The sequence below is a fragment of the Ochotona curzoniae genome, unplaced genomic scaffold, assembly GCF_017591425.1.
Source record: "Ochotona curzoniae isolate NIBS_2020 unplaced genomic scaffold, NIBS_Ocur_1.0 contig_2688, whole genome shotgun sequence".
Taxonomy (NCBI): Eukaryota; Metazoa; Chordata; class Mammalia; order Lagomorpha; family Ochotonidae; genus Ochotona; species Ochotona curzoniae.
In genome coordinates, this window is record NW_024465553.1 from 6,249,445 (window position 1) to 6,266,012 (window position 16,568).

Here is a 16,568-nt window from a genome sequence, read left to right on the forward strand (position 1 = left end):
TCAACACTAAATTCCTCCCTTCCTTTTTTTACCCCTCGCCTCTGGCCTGTGTTTGGCACATGGTATTGGATGGGTGCTTTAAACATTTGTTGAAATGAAGAGAATTAAACAAATCTATATGTTGATAAACACATCTGATGAAGCAGAGGGGAAATAAAAATTCAGTTTCTCCTGCACTCACTCTACACAATGAGAGATTCCTGTGACAAAACGCACGGAGGGCACTCCCCGCCAAGGGAGCGATTGAGGTGTAGCAGCAGATAGCAGCTAAGTGTCCTCCAATCCAACCCGACTCTGAGACCGTCTAGCCAGAGACAAGGTAGAGGGCTCAGTTCTACAGGACCACTGCCTCCTCCCAGTGCCAAGCACAAGGCCCAGGCCGTTTTACCCGTGCTACTGACCAACCGACTGTAAACTGGCCTTCCAACAACCCCCTCGTTGGTCCAGTTAATTTCCTGAAGAACTCAGGGAGGCATGCTTACTGGCTTATTATAAAGGATATTATTGCCAAGGCTACAGATGAAGAGATGCATGGAGGGGGAAGGTATGAGAGAAGGCCTGGAGCTTCCTTGCTCTCTCTGGGTTTTCATCATCCAAGAAGCTCCACTCAGCTGGCTTTGTGCAAGTTCTCTGGACCCTGTCCTTTTGGAAGGCCCTCACTACATAGAGACAACTCATTACATCATTGGTCATTAGCAATCAGCTTAACCTTCAGCCTCTTTCCCTGCCACAAAAATATTGTGGGGAGGAACATTAATCCACTGATCTTTTTTTTTTTAAGATATATTTATTTTTATTACAAAGTCAGATATACAGAGAGGAAGATTTTCCATCTGATGATTCACTCCCAACAGCAGGTGCTGCGCCAATCCAGAGCCAGGATCCAGGAACTTCTTCCAGGCCTCCCACACGGGTGCAGAGTCCCAAAGAATTGGGCCGTCCTCAACTGCCTTCCCAGGCCACAAGCAGGGAGCTGGATGGGAAGTGGAGCTGCCGGGATTAGAACCTACCGGTCCCGGCGCGTTCAAGGTGAGGGCTTTAGCCGCTAGGCCATGCCGTCGGGCCCCCACTAATCTTTTTTTCTAAAAAAAGATTTATTTGTTTTTATTTATTTATTTAAAGATTTACTTTATTTTTATTAGAAAGTGAGATATACAGAGAAGGGGAGAGAGAGAGAGGAAGATTTTCCATCCACTAATTTAGTCCCCAAGTGGCCACAATGGCTGGAGCTGAGACAATCTGAAACCAGGATCCAGGAGCTTCTTCTAGGTCTCCCACTCAGCCAAGACCATTCTTTGCTATAGGAATTTTTTTTTTTTCCCGCAGAAAGGGTTACTACAATCTCCATACTCCAGCAGGTGAGGCCAGAAAGACACAAAAGCCTTTTGAAAGCGGAGAAATGACATGATACAAACCAGAATGAGCTGTTTTCAAGGAAATAAATGCTGAGTGAACACAACAACCATGTACCAAATCAGAAGACGACCAAGAGAAGAGCAACAGGCTAAAACCCTTCCACCAAATACCAAAAGCACAAAATAGCAGAGGATCAAAGCATGGTTAAACATATATCGCCAAGCTCCTCTTGTCCCTTGATGCTTAGAGGTGAGCTGAGAACAACAGGAACAAGTGTGTCTGGAGCCGCAGTGAACATGCTCTTACAGAAGCCTGTCAGACACCTGGCGCTGGAATCCCACCTCTACTTTAGCTTAAGGACTTGGGGTCCCTGCTGCAAGGCCCAGCCGGGTGAGTGAGGGGCAGCCCGGGAGGAGGCTGAGAGAGGCGACTGATAAGGCTGCTCCTGCACAATGCAGCCCCCTCCTCGGCTGAGCAGCGGGGGATTCACCAAGATCGAAAGGAACCTGTTGTGCTTTATAGCACCCCCCAATCCACCTTTACAGCCCCCTAAAAAAATGACACCTCATTTCCCCCGGGTGCAACTTCCCTGGCCTGATATCTATGCTGGACCAGTAAACCTTTCCCAGGAGTGCTCCCAATAAAGCTTGTTTTAAGCTAGTCTTTATTCTGTGTGGACCTCTGGTTCTGAACACAAACTCAGCCTTACATCTGCCACTTACCCAGGAGATAGCTTGCGCTCCAAGCGTTGGGCTCCTGGTCTCAGCCTGGCTCAGCTCTGGCTGTCAGCGGGTGTTTGGAGAGTAAACCAGTAGATAAACCATCTTCCATGCCCTTCGAGCAAGTTTTTTTTTAAGTTCTTTTTTTCTTTTCAAGACAAGAGAAAACGTGTTTCTCAGTTGATGGGTATAGACTGAGCATGCAGATGTTTTTAAATAAAATCCCAGAGAATCTCCTGTAGTGCGGGGGGCCTAGCGAAGGGCAGAGTGGCCAAACCAGATGCCAGGCTGCGAGCAGCGGCTTGTCCACTTGCTTCGTGCAAAACACTAGTAACACCCGTAACGGTCACCTCAAGGAGTGGCTGGTGGCGTTCAAGTCAAACCGTGTTTAATGGTGTGAGAACTGGAAGACGCTCCCTAAGTACAAAGTGTTTTGTAGGTACTGCCTGGTAAGAAGTGTTTGGCAAGTCCCAAACCAGGAGCCCCCATCCGGGAAAGGGCGTGTTGGCTGCCCCAAGTGGCAACCGCTGCTTCCAGCCATTCAGCGCTTGGCTCGTGAGGGCTCGCTGAGGAAAACCTCGCAGCAATGGTCACGGCTTTCATTACACTGAGTACACAATCCTCCAAAGACACTCTGCACGGAACCGCTAGGGACTGGCCACGGCGGTCAGCGAGGACTTCGCCGAAGCGCGGGTTCGCTCACCAGCCGACTAAGCCGACCAAACAACGCCCAGTCGGAAGAAGTGGCCGAGTAGCGATGCAGTGACTAACATTCCCTTGTGAGACCCTAAATACTGTGGCACCTTGCCCTGCCATCAGCGGGATACAAAGCGGCCAACACATCGACCCGGAGGGCAGAGGCACTCCCGCGCGCGCCCCCGTTTCTCACGGTCTCGCGAGTCTCGCGAACGCGCCTTCCACTGGCCAGGCCTCGCCAGGCGCGCGCGCGCCGACGTCGGGGCACGTAACCGTGGGCGCGGCGACGGCGACGGCGGGCGGGGTCCGGGTGGGCTCCGCCGCGCCGCCGCGCAGGCGCCTCAGGGCCGTACGGAGCCGAGCCCCTCCTGCTCCCTCTAGGAGTCAAAATGGCGGCGAGGGGAACCTGGAGCAGCCCCGGAGCTTGAGCCACTGACAGGAGAGGAGAGGGCGGCGGCGGCGGCTGGAGGAGGATGGCCGGGGGTGCTGGCGCCGGTACGGACGGCGGTGCTGGCGGCGGCGGCGGCGGGGGCGACGGTAGTGGTCCCAGCGGCGGCAGCAGCAGCAGCAGCGGCGGGAGGAGCCTCTGGGGTGAGTGTCCCTTGGTGGGTACTAGGCTGTGGAACCGAGGTCCGCCCGGCGAATAGGAGATGGCTCCTGGGCGTGGGGGGCGCTGGGCCGGGTTGCCGGGCGGGGCAGGGGGAGTCGCGGCGGCGCCCGACTGGCCGGTCCCCGAGCGCAGGCGAGGGGCGGGCTGGGCAGCGCGCCGCCGTCCCGGGGGCAGAGGCGCGAGGTGTGGCGCTCGGGCGGAGGAGACGGCCGGAGGTGGCCGCGGCGGCCGGCTCCGAGCTCCCAGGGGCGGGAGCCGCCGCTCCCCGGACGCTGGCGAGACTTGGGGCGCCCGGGGACCCCCTCCGCGGGGCCGGTGCTGCCGCCCGGGTGGGCGTGAGAGGCGGGCCGGCCGGGGCTTGGCCGGGCAGCAAGGCCTGGGTCCGGCTGCTGGCGGCGCGGGAGGGAGAAGTTAAAACGGTCCGGGTAAGTTCTTGTTTGGGGGATAAAACTGGAGCTGAGCGTTGACAGGTTGGGAGGGACACCCTACGGAGTGTTTGCAGGAAGCCGAGGCGACTGTGTGCTTGAATGGCAAAAAGCTTGCATTTTGCAGCGCCTTCAGCCCCCAACCCCCCATGAGAACTTCCTCGCTGTCCTTTGTTTTTGGGGGGTGGAGGGCAACTGAGAGGAGTGCTGTTGGTGTGCCGGGCGGCCACAGCAGCTCTTCACATTCCAGCACAGATAGTGAGTGCTGGAGCAGGCCCGATTCACAGAAGCTGTCTGGGTGCTCTTGCTTGACCAGAGCAGTTTGCTGTTGAAAACCTCCTCCCGAAAGCGGGGACTAGACGTTGCTCCAGGATCCATTAGCGTCGAGAAGCAACAGAATAGCATCCTCTGATCAGCATCGTTTCCTGGACATGGCCAAAATCCATGGGAGAGGGGTTTGAAATTGCTGTGCGAGAATCGTACCTTGTTACGAGCTGGGGGGAGCCCTGGTGATCGCATGTGACTCTTTTGGGGCTGGTGAGCCAGGCCCGACCAGCTGAGTGGCTTCACACGGGGACCTGAACTCTGGACAGCTGGATTGGCGAGCTCTGCACTCCCGAGCTGCCCCGTGGCCATGCCTCGGTCTGTGTGTGGTAAAGTTGGATTCTGCAATGAACAGTGCGCCTCTCTCCTTGATGCTTGCCGATAGCTACCGCAAGTGTCCAGTGAAGACTTTTTTTCCTAACATAAATGTAGTGAAATACTGGGTGACATTTTGTTTAGGGTTTTCGCAGAGCCGTGATTTGCATTTAGGCCTGATGGTCCCCACACCTACGTTTCAACAAGTTCTTGGTATCAGAGTGTAATTTTAGAGTTTGAAACACCTGTGTTGTTTTCCTGGCCATGCTACCAGGTCTCCATGTGTCGTCTTGTTGAGTCAGAGCAGTTTTATTTGTAATGTGTCACAAGTTAACCTTCAGAAATATAGTAAAGGCAAAGGATTTTTATTTCCCTTTCTAGTTCCGGAAATGCTCAGATTTACACAAGTGATCATTGAAGATCTATTTAGTTTTTTATCTCACTGGTGCTGTGGGTGAAGCGAAAGCAATGGAATGCATGAATTTTGCCCTTAAGTTCTTATTGACACGGTGAGGTGCACCCACGTGAAGCTAGAAGGCAGCTTAGTGGATTGCAACAGAAGGCATGCTGCAAGTGTTAAGGGCAGAGGCAGACTTGCGCAGCCACCGGGGTCTGAAGAACTTCCTGGGACACGTGGGACTGTGAGGGGAAAGTGAGAGTGTCACCGGCGGGTTAGCTTCCTGGGTGACCAGGCAGAGGTGATAGCTGAATTTCCTTGGGAAACGACTTTCTTTGAGAAATGCCATTGTCTGTGGAAGGGTTGGATTTTATCCTCTTGTGGAAGCCTGGAGCCTGGAGGAGAGCTGCAGCTTGCGTTAGGAGTGAGGTGTGCACCTGCATAGGCAGTAGCTGTTGCAGTTACCTGCGGATGAAGAGATGAGGTGCTAGCCTGATACTCAGGAGGATTGCATAGCAGGTGCATTGTGCCATCTTACTGTTTTTAAGTGTAGTTTAGTAGCATTGAATACATTCTCATTGTGCAAGCATTACTACCTCCATCTTTCCACACTGAAATTCTGTATCCGTTGAACACCAATTCCCCATTTTAACTTTATTCTCATCTCCCGTTAGCTACATTATCCTATCTGTAAGTGCAAAGTTCACAACTCTAGGTGTTGCATGTAAATGGAATCATACAGTATTTGTGATGGGCTTATTTAAGTTAGTCTATATGTATATAGGATGTTTCGATTTTTGTCCCTTTTTAAAACTTTTGTATTCCATTACATGTGTATACCACATTTTATCTGTTTATCCAGTGTTAGATATTAATTGCTTTTTTTTAGATGTATTTATTTCCGTTGGATTTAGATATATTTATTTCATTCTGTACAGAGAGGAGGAGAGACAAAGATCTTCCATCCACCGGTTCACTTCCAAAGTGGCCACAACGGCCAGAGCTAAGCCTTTCCAAATCTAGGAGCCCAGAGCTTCTTCCAGGTCTCCCACACAGGTGCAGGGTCCCAAGGCTTTGGGCCGTCCTCAACTGTTTTCCCAGGCCACATGCAGGGAGTTGGATGGGAAGTGGGGCAGCTGAGATATGAACTGGTGCCCATATGGGATCCCTGAGCGTGCAAGGTGAGGATTTAGCACTAACCTGTTTCACTGGGCCTAGCATTTGGTTTTAATTACTCTAACTTGATAGTAAAATTTGAAATAAAAGTGTGATGCCTTCAGTTTGTTCTGTTTCCAGGCTTTTTTTTCTTTTCCACCATTCAGAATTCCTTGAATTTTAGGATTGATTTGTTTTTTCTATTTCTGCAAAACTAAGCCACTGGGTTTTTGTTAGGGATTGTTTTGAATGTTTAGGTTGCTTTGGGGAGTACTGACATTTGTGACAATGTTAAGTCTCCCAATCAGTGAAGGAGGTGTCTTTCCATGTGTTTGCCAGTGTGTCAGAGTGCTCACAGAATTGAAGGCTCTGTCTCCTCCGTTACATTTACCCGCAGTGTTTCATGCTCTCTGTTGCTGCCGGGACTAGGGCAATGCTCTTCGTTTTCTCTGTGGAATATGCATTGCTAGGCTGGGAGAACACAGCTTGTTTTTGCATATTGATTTTCTGCAACTTGGCAAAGTTCATTTATTCTAAGAGATTTGAGGTGGAATATTTGCATTCTGTTTTTTAAGATTTATTTATTGATTCATTTATGTATGTATGTATGTATTTGAAAGTCAGATACATAGAGAGGAGGAGAGACAGAGAGGAAGATCCTCCGTCCGATGATTTACTCCCTGTGCGGCCCCAACAGCCAGAGTTGTGCCGATCCAAAGTCAGGTGCCTGGAGTCTCTTCCAGTTCTCCCATGTGGGCACAGGGCCCCAAGTCTTTGGGCCACACTCGACTGCTTTCCCAGGCCACAAGTAGGGAGCTGGATGGGAAATGGAGCCACTGGGATTAGAACTGGCGCCCATATGGGATCCCGGTGTGCATGCAAGGTGAGGACGTTAGCTGCTTGGCCACTGTGCCAGGCCTGGAATGTTTGCATTCTTTTATGCATATACGCTTACGTTGTCTATAGACAGTTAAGGTCCTTACTGCTTGGTTCAAATGCTGTTTTTCTTGACTAATTGCTTATCTAGGATTTTGTTTATTGTGCTGACTTGAAGTCACAAAAGCTGGCATCCTTGACTTATTCCTGATCTTACAAAAACGTTTTTAATCTTTCACCATTGAGTATTGTATCTGTATGAATTTTCTAAATATATGTTTTTTATGATGCATGAATGTGTATATGTATTTCCTTATAATCCTGGTCTGTTGAATGTTTTAGCAAGTATATGTGTTGCTTTTAAATATATATTTAGTTATATATTTAAAAGTTATGGGTGCTGGAAAAAAAAATGTTTTCAGATTGATGAATGAGGAAATTGTAATGTCATTGAAAGAATGCTGTGCTATTGTGAAGCTGACATTTTAAATATTATCTTTGTACATTTAGAGACCTGTTTTGAGTGAAGAAAAAAATAGTACTGTGGCTATGCAGTGGGGAAGACTGGCAATCAAATAATACAAATATATTCCTTGAATAATTATCATAACTGTTTTGCTCATAACTTTATTCCTAGCCTGACATGCAGTTGCTTATTAAAATTAATTTTTACTTTCTGTTTATTTTAAAGGCAGAGACAGACAGAGATCTTCCACTTTCTGGTTCATTTCCTAAAAGCCCTCCACAGCCACATCTGGGCCGGGCCAAGGCCACATGTCATGGAGTGGCAGGGGTTCAGGTGCTTGCGCCCTGCCCACTGCGTCTCTGTGTGTGCACTGGCAGGGATCTGGAATCCAGTCAGAGTGGACTTAGGTCTCAACCCAGGCATGTGTCCTGAGTGGCATCTGAACTGTGGTGCCAAATGCCCACCCCTGAAATGACATTAAATCAAGAAGCAGAAGTCTACGCTTTGATCCAGTGAACTAGAAAGTATATTGTTTATCATTTTTTAACGGAGAATGTTTGTTTTTATTTTAAACCATCTCCACTATTAACCAAGTCAAGATACAATGATAGTAAAAAAAAAAAAAATCAAGCTCATTTATTCTTGAAAGAAGACAAGTAGCCTTTTTTTTCTAAAACAGGTATCCTTTGTATTTTTTTATATATTTAATTATTTTTATTGGAAAGACAGATTTACAAAGCGGAGAGACAGAGACAGAGAAAGACCTTCTGTCCGCTGGTTCATTTCCCAAGGAGCCAGGAGCTTCTTTTAGGCACCCACGCAGGTGCAGGGTCCCACAACTTTGGGCCGTCCTTGACTGCTTTCCCAGGCCACAGGCAGGGAGCTGGATGGGAAGTGGGTTTAGAACGAGTGCCCATATTGGATCCCAGTGCGTACAAAGTGAGGCCTTTAGCCACTAGGCTACTGTGCTGGATCCCCAAAATGTGTTTTAAAAATCTAATACAGGGCCCGGTGGCGTGGCCTAGCCGCTTAAGTCCTCGCCTTGAACACCCCGGGATCCCATATGGATGCCGGTTCTAATCCCGGCAGCTCCACTTGCCATCCAGCTCCCTGTTTGTGGCCTGGGAAAACAGTAGAGGACGGCCCAAAGCTTTGGACCCTGCACCCATGTGGATACCCGGAAGAAGTTCCTGGTTCCTGGCTTTGGATCGGCATAATATCGGCCGTTGCGCTCACTTGGAAAGTGAATCTTTAGAGGGAAGATCTTCCTCTCTGTTTCTCCTCCTCTGTATATCTGACTTTCCAATAAATAAATACATCTTTAAAAAATAAAATATAAAATTGCCTTTAATCCAATACACAGAAAATGTTTTAAATCACAAAATACAAAGCAGTCTGCTTTTTTGAGCATTACTGGGGTTTTTAGATATAATTGTGATGTAATAGAACTGGGTGGAGGGTCAGTCCTCCAGTTTCTAGCCACTGTTCCAGAGTACTCTGAATTGCTAGTTCTGAATTACTCAGGAAATCTCTTAGCCTGTGTGAAGCTTGGTTTCTTGATCTATTAAAAAAACTAGATGTGCAAGTGCATTACTGAACCGTCTTTCTCTCTTGCATGTGTAGTTATTATTGTTTCATTTTCTTGGTCTCTTACACCTGCCTCACTACTTTGAATTGCTTGTCGCACAAACGTCTGGTTGAGTGTGGCTTGCCTGTTCCTGCACTCTGCGTCACTCTCCGTGTACATCACTGTCACGGTTGTGTTCCTTGACCAAATTTGACTTGTTACTTCCCTATTTAAAAAAATTGCTAACTTCCATTTTCTGTAATACAAAGTCCAGGTTTCCAGGCTGCCTACCTGGATCTGGTGCCACTCCAGAATCCCTAGCGGTTTCTGCTGTTTGCTTTTGTTTTTCTTCTGTTTATTCTAATGCTCATAGTTCTCCCTTCCTTTGTCATTCGTTGCTAACTGCATATTGTTTTTTTTTTTAATCTACTTTGCTTTACTTGCAGACCTCTGCTCTTTCATGCCTTCAGAGATGGAGAAAGGAATTCAATACCAACCTTAGGTGTAGATTGTGAATCTAAGCCAGTCAGCTCGTGGTACTCCCTGTGCTTTTGTTTCGTAGTCAAAGAGGTACTTGAGACCTGGGAATTTATTTTTGGCTTATGTTTATGGGGCAGGGAAGTTCAAGATAGGGCATTCATATCTTGTGAGGGCCTCATGTTGGATTGTTACTGGAGGGATGGCATCACGGGGTTGGTGTGTGTGAAGAAGAGAAGCAAGAGACAGAGAAGCCCACCCACTTTATGACACCTTGCTTCTGCAAAAGCTAGTCCAGTCTCTTGAGAAAGATAGGAATCCATCTTAAAGATGACCCCCAACCCCCAACACTGCTACCAACTCCAGAAATGCACCCCATGAATAGTTACTTCTCCCAGATTAGGAGATTCTGTTTCTGGTGAAGGATTCTTCCCCTGTTGAACATGAACCCCGGGGACCCAAGGCCTCCTGTTACCTTGTTATCTGCCTGTGAGGACCGTGCCTGGAGATGGCAGATCCCAAGATCCGGGTTCTTGGCAACATTCCCCATGCTTTCTGCCACCTGCAGCCTTCCTTCGCTGCCCTGGGACTTCTAGGACTGACGAACCGCTGGTCAGCTAAGCCAGTCCTTGGATTTGTTGATTATTAAAAACCTCCTGTTTGGTGTGGTCCTCTGTATTCTTCAGCTTTGTCATCTTTACCAATAGTCATAGATTCTCTCCCAACCCTTACCACAGCGGATTACAGTCACTTGCATGTGCGTCTCACTCCTGTGTGTGACTGTTTAAACCCAAATGTGCAGGATATAGCGCAGCATCTGTTGTATAGTAGATATTCAGTAAGTGAGTTGTTGGGATGAAATAGCATGAAAGAGTGCTTTGTAAGCTATTTTTAAATATGAGGTATGTTAACTGTCTTTGAAGTGGAAATGGAAAACTTAGCCCAAGCATAGTACTTTGTTTGCACTTCATTATTATCTGGAAAATTTCTGTAGCCAAGAAAATGGGACATATATACAAATATTACCTGTTAATACAAATTTTTAATGAAAATACGTTTTTCCTGCCGCAGTCCTTTACAGAGGTACCGTGTGAACCGTGCTATTGTGCTGTTCCCTTCCTTCTTGGGGGTAGACTCCCTTAGGTAACTTCAAGTGCAGATTGCATCTAATATCCCTGTGTATTGGTCAGTTTTATCTGGCCATGTATTTTGTGAATATTTCTTTAAAGAAAAATTCTGTAATATACTTCGTAAGGGCTGCTTGTTCTTGTGTTCAGACTTTCCTAAAATATTTTTTTAGACGTAAAAATTTTCTTGTAAGCAAAATGCTTTGTGGCAAAACTAGATGGGTTTGTAGCAAATGTTAGTAATAGCTTGTGACAGAGCAGTCTCATTATAGCCTTAATTATGGAGTCAGAGTTCTGTCACGTGCTTCGGCAATAAAGTCTGACAGGAGGAAGGAGAGTTAAAATATACAGACTAAGTGTCATTTGCCATTCGTTACTATAGTTAAAAATGAAATTTCAACTTAGTAATTTGCAGTTATTTTTAAAACAAAATTTTTAAAAATTAAACATTGGAAGATGGACTCTGGTCATTTTTTAACTTATTTTGTGATAACATTTTAATTTGCATAACACTGGCTTAATGTTCTAAATAGCTTAATAAAAAGTAAAAATTCTCCAGTTGAGCAGAAAATGGTCATTTCTACTAACCTTTTAATGAATATAACTTCTGTGTGTATATGAAATCTTACAACGTATTCCATATTTCTGTGACTGGCTCCGTCACAGCAGGTGAAGCTGCCTCTGCAATGCTGGCCTTCCACGAGAGTGCTGGCTTCTGTCTCAGTTGCCCCACTTCCAATCCAGCTCCCTGCTCCTGGCTTAGGAAAACAGCAGGAGACAGCCCACACGTTGGGGCTGCTGCCCCATGGAAAATTCAGATCAAATTCCTGATTTCATTTTGACTCAACCCTGGAGATTGAACTAGAGGAGGGAAACTGTGTGTCTCTCTGATTTTCAAATAGATAAATCTGTTTTCTTTTTCTTTTTTTTTTTTTAAGGATCCTGTATTTTTAACTTTGTACCTCAGAAGATAAGTAACTTATCTATATCAAATCACAATGTAGCACATAGTTGAAAGTTTACCTATTATATTCATGTGCTTATTGGATAGATGTGATGTCATTATACTTCAATGGACTTTTCAAATAAAAAAAAAAAGCTGTGAGGCTATTTCTAGTCCCCTGCTGTGACTATTAGGTTATTAGAGAGAGAGCCTGACACCTCTTCTGTTCCATGAATGGTCTCACTTTACCAAAAGCTCTGTTTCTCTGGTTAACCTTTCTTCTGTATCCCTCACACTCGTGACTACATGTTTCTCAACCTTAGATTACTTATATTTGGGGCTAGATAATTCTCTGTTGCGGGGGGTAGGGGGCGGGGGGGCTTGTCCTGTGTCTTTACAAAATGTTGAGCAGTAGTCCTGGCCTCTGTTAGATGCCAATTTTACCCTGCTGTTTCCCCCTTGTTGCAGCAGCCAAAGATGTTTGCGCACATTGCCAGGTGTCTCCAGAACAGTGCATTCACCTAACTTGAAAATAGAACTTTGTTAAATCATTACTGTTCACTTATTCATTGGCTTTCACACCTTCTTCTCCTCCTCACACATCAAGACTTCCAAACCCTTTTCTCCTAGTGCCTCAATTCTGTGTGTTTTCTGTAGCCACATTTGGGAAGTTACCCTTCAGTCCAGTTTTTTCCCCTTGAGTTTCCAGAGACCACCTTCTGCTCATTTCCTCTCACTTGTCACTGCTCTTTTGATCTCCCTTTTCAACCCCACCTGATTGGACAGTCAGGCAATATAACCTGACTTCTTTCTTATTCTGTCTTCACTGTCTTCCTTCCTTGCCTTATTTCCTAGCACTTCTATATTATATATGTATATATATATTTCTGATTTAATTTTATTGTGATAAGAATGCAAGATCTACTCTTAAATTTTTAAGTGTCCAATCCAGTGTCGTAAGCCTGGTGCAGTGTTGAACTGCAGATCCCCAGAGCTTAGTCATCTTGTTAAACTGAAACTCTTGATTAATGATTCATCATCTGTTTCCCACTCCAGCCACCATTCCATAGTTTGATGCTATGAATTTCTCTGGTAGTAACCAGGCCTACACACCCCATGTAAGTGAAATTGGGCGGTGTGAGACTGTCCATCATGTTTTCCATGTACACCTGTATGTCTGTCTTAAAGGCTTAATAATATTCCTTTGTTATATACCACATTTAGACATTTAGGTTGTTTCTATGTTTGGCCATTGTATTTTATTCATTCTTAAACCATTCGCTCTATTGAAATACACTTACCTACACTTCCTCATGTCTAAATTCTGACATTCTGCAAGGCTTAGAGCAAATGTCATCTTTGCATGGAAAACTGATCCCCATAGTCTGGATTCCTTGCCATGATCCTGTTCTTGTTCTCTGTCCCCAAAAGTATGTACCTGCCCTGGAATGTATCTTACCACTACCTGGCCGAGTATCGGGCATACTCATAGGTATTGCCCAGTACTTGCCAAAAGAAAGATGAGATGGGAGCAGGAGGATGGAAAGGATTTAAGTAAGGTGGTGATATTGCTAAAGGCAGGTAATAAAGAAGGAAAATGTAGAAAATGTAAATAGATTTCTTTACATCCTACTGTTTCTTGACTTCCTAATATTATTCTGCTTTTTCTGAGCTCCTTGGTTATTAAGGGTCCACTATGAGCTATGGTAAACTAAGGGTCTGCTATGACTCTAAGGGGGTCCTAGGGATACTTAGTTACTGAAGTTAGGATGTAGTTCCAGTACTTTGGCAGATTAGTCCTTTTGAGGACATAAAAGTCTGCATCAGATTGCCTCACAGGGTGTGAAGGTCTGAGATTGAAGTGTGTCTAAACTCTGGAATGATCCCTGGCTTGGAGTAACTGTCATTAGAGTCTGGCTTCTCACAGGCCCCGGATCCTGGTCAGTAGCTGGTCTGTGGATAGTGTTTTCTCAGCTTACTCCACTAGTTCCTTTCTTATAAGCCCCAAGTCATCAGCGTTTCCTGTGGCTCACAGCACTTAGCTTTCCGTTCATTCATCTGTATCCTTTTTTTCAGGAAGTGAATTTGGTTTCCAAACTAATTTTTGCTAACTCCAACAAAGCATTTTTAAATTCTGTAATAATGGTTATACAAATAGGTACAATAAACAAATCCATTTACATTTTCTTAGGACAGATGGCTCTAAAGCTGATGCCATTTTGTCAGATAGAATGCTGTGGGCACCCCAGCAGCCCCTGGCGAGCCTCTTCCCCGTCAGCACCACCCTTTTCCTTTAGGGTGGCTGCTGTTCTGAGTTGTTGGGTGACTTCTGCACCGGTTTGACAATAGCCTTCGTATGTGAATGCCAACCAGGTGTTGAGTACCAAGGTAATACAAATAGGAACTCTTTGTTACATCCTGTTTTGTACCAGCTTTAGGGCCCCCGAGACCACCTCAAGTTTTTGTGATTAATAAGAACACAGAATAGTCATCTCATGGTTAAGAGCAAAATCACAGTGAGCATAAGAAGCATGACTTCTCCCAGGGAATCCGCCCGGGACATACACCAATTTCTCCTGCAGCAACTTGGGACTGTGTGAAGCTCATCCACCATCAGGCTCTTTAGATGCTTGATGGCCAGACATTTTTGTTTTGGTTTAGTTTCTTGTTTATTAAGACTTATTTTTATTTGAAAGGCGGAGTGATGGAGAAAGAAAATCCCCAAATGCTGCAACAGCTGGGCTTAGGCAGACCACAGCAGGAGCCTGGGACACTCCTCAGTTCTCCTGTGTGGTTTACAGGGCCTCAGACATCTGGACTGTCTTTTGCTGCTTTCCCAGGCACGTTAGCAGAAAATTGGAATGGAAGCTGAGCAGCCAGGACTTAAACCAGCACTCTGATATGAATGCTGGAGTCACAATGGTGTGCTTAACGTGTGTCCCATAATGCCAACCCCCATGCCTGACGTTTTTATCCAGGTCTGTTTATGCAGGTCCCCTCTACGTATCTTACACAGAAATCCTAAGCTCCCAGAAAGAAAGCAGGCACTCAGATAAGCCAGTTGTTGACACAGTTTGAGTGGCCCTTATCAGGTACTTTGGCCATGGTGCAAACACTTGAAATCGCAGGTTCCCAGGGACCTGCCAGAGCCAACCTCATGAACAGGGTTTTCTGAGGATGTTAGTCTCAGACTTGTGTCTTTTATGCACAATACGTTTTGATCATTTTTAACTCTAAATAAATAATCAAATTCTATTTTTTGAAGTTTGATTTGTTTAAAAGGTAAGTTTACAGAGAGGGAGAAACAAATCTTCCAGCCACAGATTCACGCTAGAGACTGCAGCGACCAAGGCTGGGCCAGTCTAGAGCCAGGAACCAGGAGCTCTGTCCAATTCTCCCACATGGCTGGTTGTCACCCAAACACTTGGACCATTTTCTGTTGCTTTTCCCAGACCACTGGCACAGAACTGTGTCAAAGCGGAGCTGTCAGGACATCACATGGCGTCCATGTGATGTGTCAGTATTTCAGGCAGTGTCCTCACCTGGTTCTCCACAACACCGGCTCTTGTAGAACATTTTTCAGTGGAAAATTTACTAATGCTGTAACATTATTTGGAAATGTTCGTAACTGTTGAAGCAATTTGTGTTTACATTAGGAGCCAAATACACTGCTTTTAGCTAATATTTGACTTAAAACAAAGTATGGTGTGCATTTGTAAAAATGTAAATTAGCTATTGAGAAATCGTTCTAACATAATTTTTCCAGATCTGTTTATAATTTACCAGTATGGGCCCGGCGCAGTCCTTGCCTTGCACACACTGGGATTGCACATAGATACTGATTCCTGTCTTGGAAGCTCCACTTCCCATCCAGCTCCCTGCTTGTGGCCTGGGAAAGCAGTCGAGGATGGCCCGAAGCCGTCAGACCCTGCAGCTCTGTGGAAGACTTGGAAGAAGCTCCTGTCTGGTTGCAGATTGGTTTAGCACCAGCTATCCTCTGCTGCCTTGGGCCACACTGTCCTGTTTTCCCAGTGCTTGCAAGGTGAAGGTTTAGCCAGTAAGCTATTGCTCCAGGCCCAACAAAATGTTGTGGTTTTTTTGTTTGTTTTTGTTTTTTTAAGATTGATTTATTTTTTTGCAAAGTCAGATATACAGAGAGCAGGAAAGACAGAGAGGAAGATCTTCCGTCCAATGATTCACTCCCCAAGTGACGACAATGGCCAGTGTTGAGTAGATCCAAAGCCAGGAGCCAAGAACTTCCTCCAGGTCTCCCATGCGGGTGCAAGGTCCCAAGGCTTTGGGCTGTCCTCCACTGATTTCCCAGGCCACAGGCAGGGAGCTGGGTTAGGAGTGGAGCAGAACCCATATGGGATGTCAGCACTATGTGTCACTGGTATGGCCCAAGCAAATTTTTTTTTTAAGATTTGTTTTTTATTTATTTGAAAAGCCGAGTTTGCTGGAGCGGGTACAGGACAAGGGGAAGGGCATGGAGTGCAGAGAGGAAAAGACACAGTGAGCAACAAAGACAGTGTCTTCCATCTGCTGATTCTCTCCCCAAATGGCCGCAGAATCAGGAGCTGCCTCTGGATCCCAGCTGGGTGCAGGAGTCCAAGCTGGTTGGCCATTCTCTACCGCTTTGGCAGGCATGTCAGCGGGGAGCTGGATAGAAGTGGAGTACCTAGCTGGGATTCAAACAAGCACTGTATGGAATGGCAGTACTTGGGCAGCTGTTTAACTTGCTATGCCCGCAGTGGTGGCCCCTGGTTTCCTAGTGTTTGTTTGTTTGTTTTTTAAAGATTTATTTATTTTTATTGGAAAGGCGGATATACAAAGAGGAGGAGAGACAGGAAGATCTTCCGTCAGATGGTTCACTCCCCAAGTGAGCGCCATGGCTGAAACTGAACCAATCCTAAGCCAGGAGCCAGAAGCTTCTCCCAGGTCTCTCACGTGCAGGGGGAGTGGAGTGCAGGGTCCCAAGGCTTTGGGCCGTCCTCAACTGCTTTCCCAGGCCACAAGCAGGGAGCTGGATGGGAAGTGGAGCAACTGGGGCATGAACTGGTGGGATCCCAGCACATGCAAGGCAAGGACTTTAGGACTTTAGCCACTAGGCTACTG

General features: G+C 46.2%; 1 protein-coding gene and 1 long non-coding RNA gene across 3 annotated transcripts in view; one reads left to right on the plus strand and one right to left on the minus strand.

Annotated features, from left to right (window-relative positions):
• The first annotated feature begins 3,139 nt into the window (after positions 1–3,139).
• BTBD7 (BTB domain containing 7) overlaps positions 3,140–16,568 on the plus strand; it is a 54,052-nt gene continuing 40,623 nt past the window's right edge. The window contains exon 1 of one of the 2 annotated variants that reach the window (XM_040975124.1): positions 3,140–3,362. In XM_040975124.1, the coding sequence (XP_040831058.1) occupies positions 3,245–3,362 (118 nt within the window). In that variant the 5' untranslated portion in view covers positions 3,140–3,244. The remainder of the gene's footprint in view (positions 3,363–16,568) is intronic. The other variant, XM_040975123.1, reaches the window with a different exon arrangement.
• On the minus strand, positions 4,790–10,146 carry LOC121152888. Its single transcript, XR_005883322.1, has 2 exons — positions 9,859–10,146; positions 4,790–5,307 (listed from the first exon to the last, which is right to left on the minus strand). It is a non-coding gene; the product is annotated as an uncharacterized LOC121152888 (long non-coding RNA).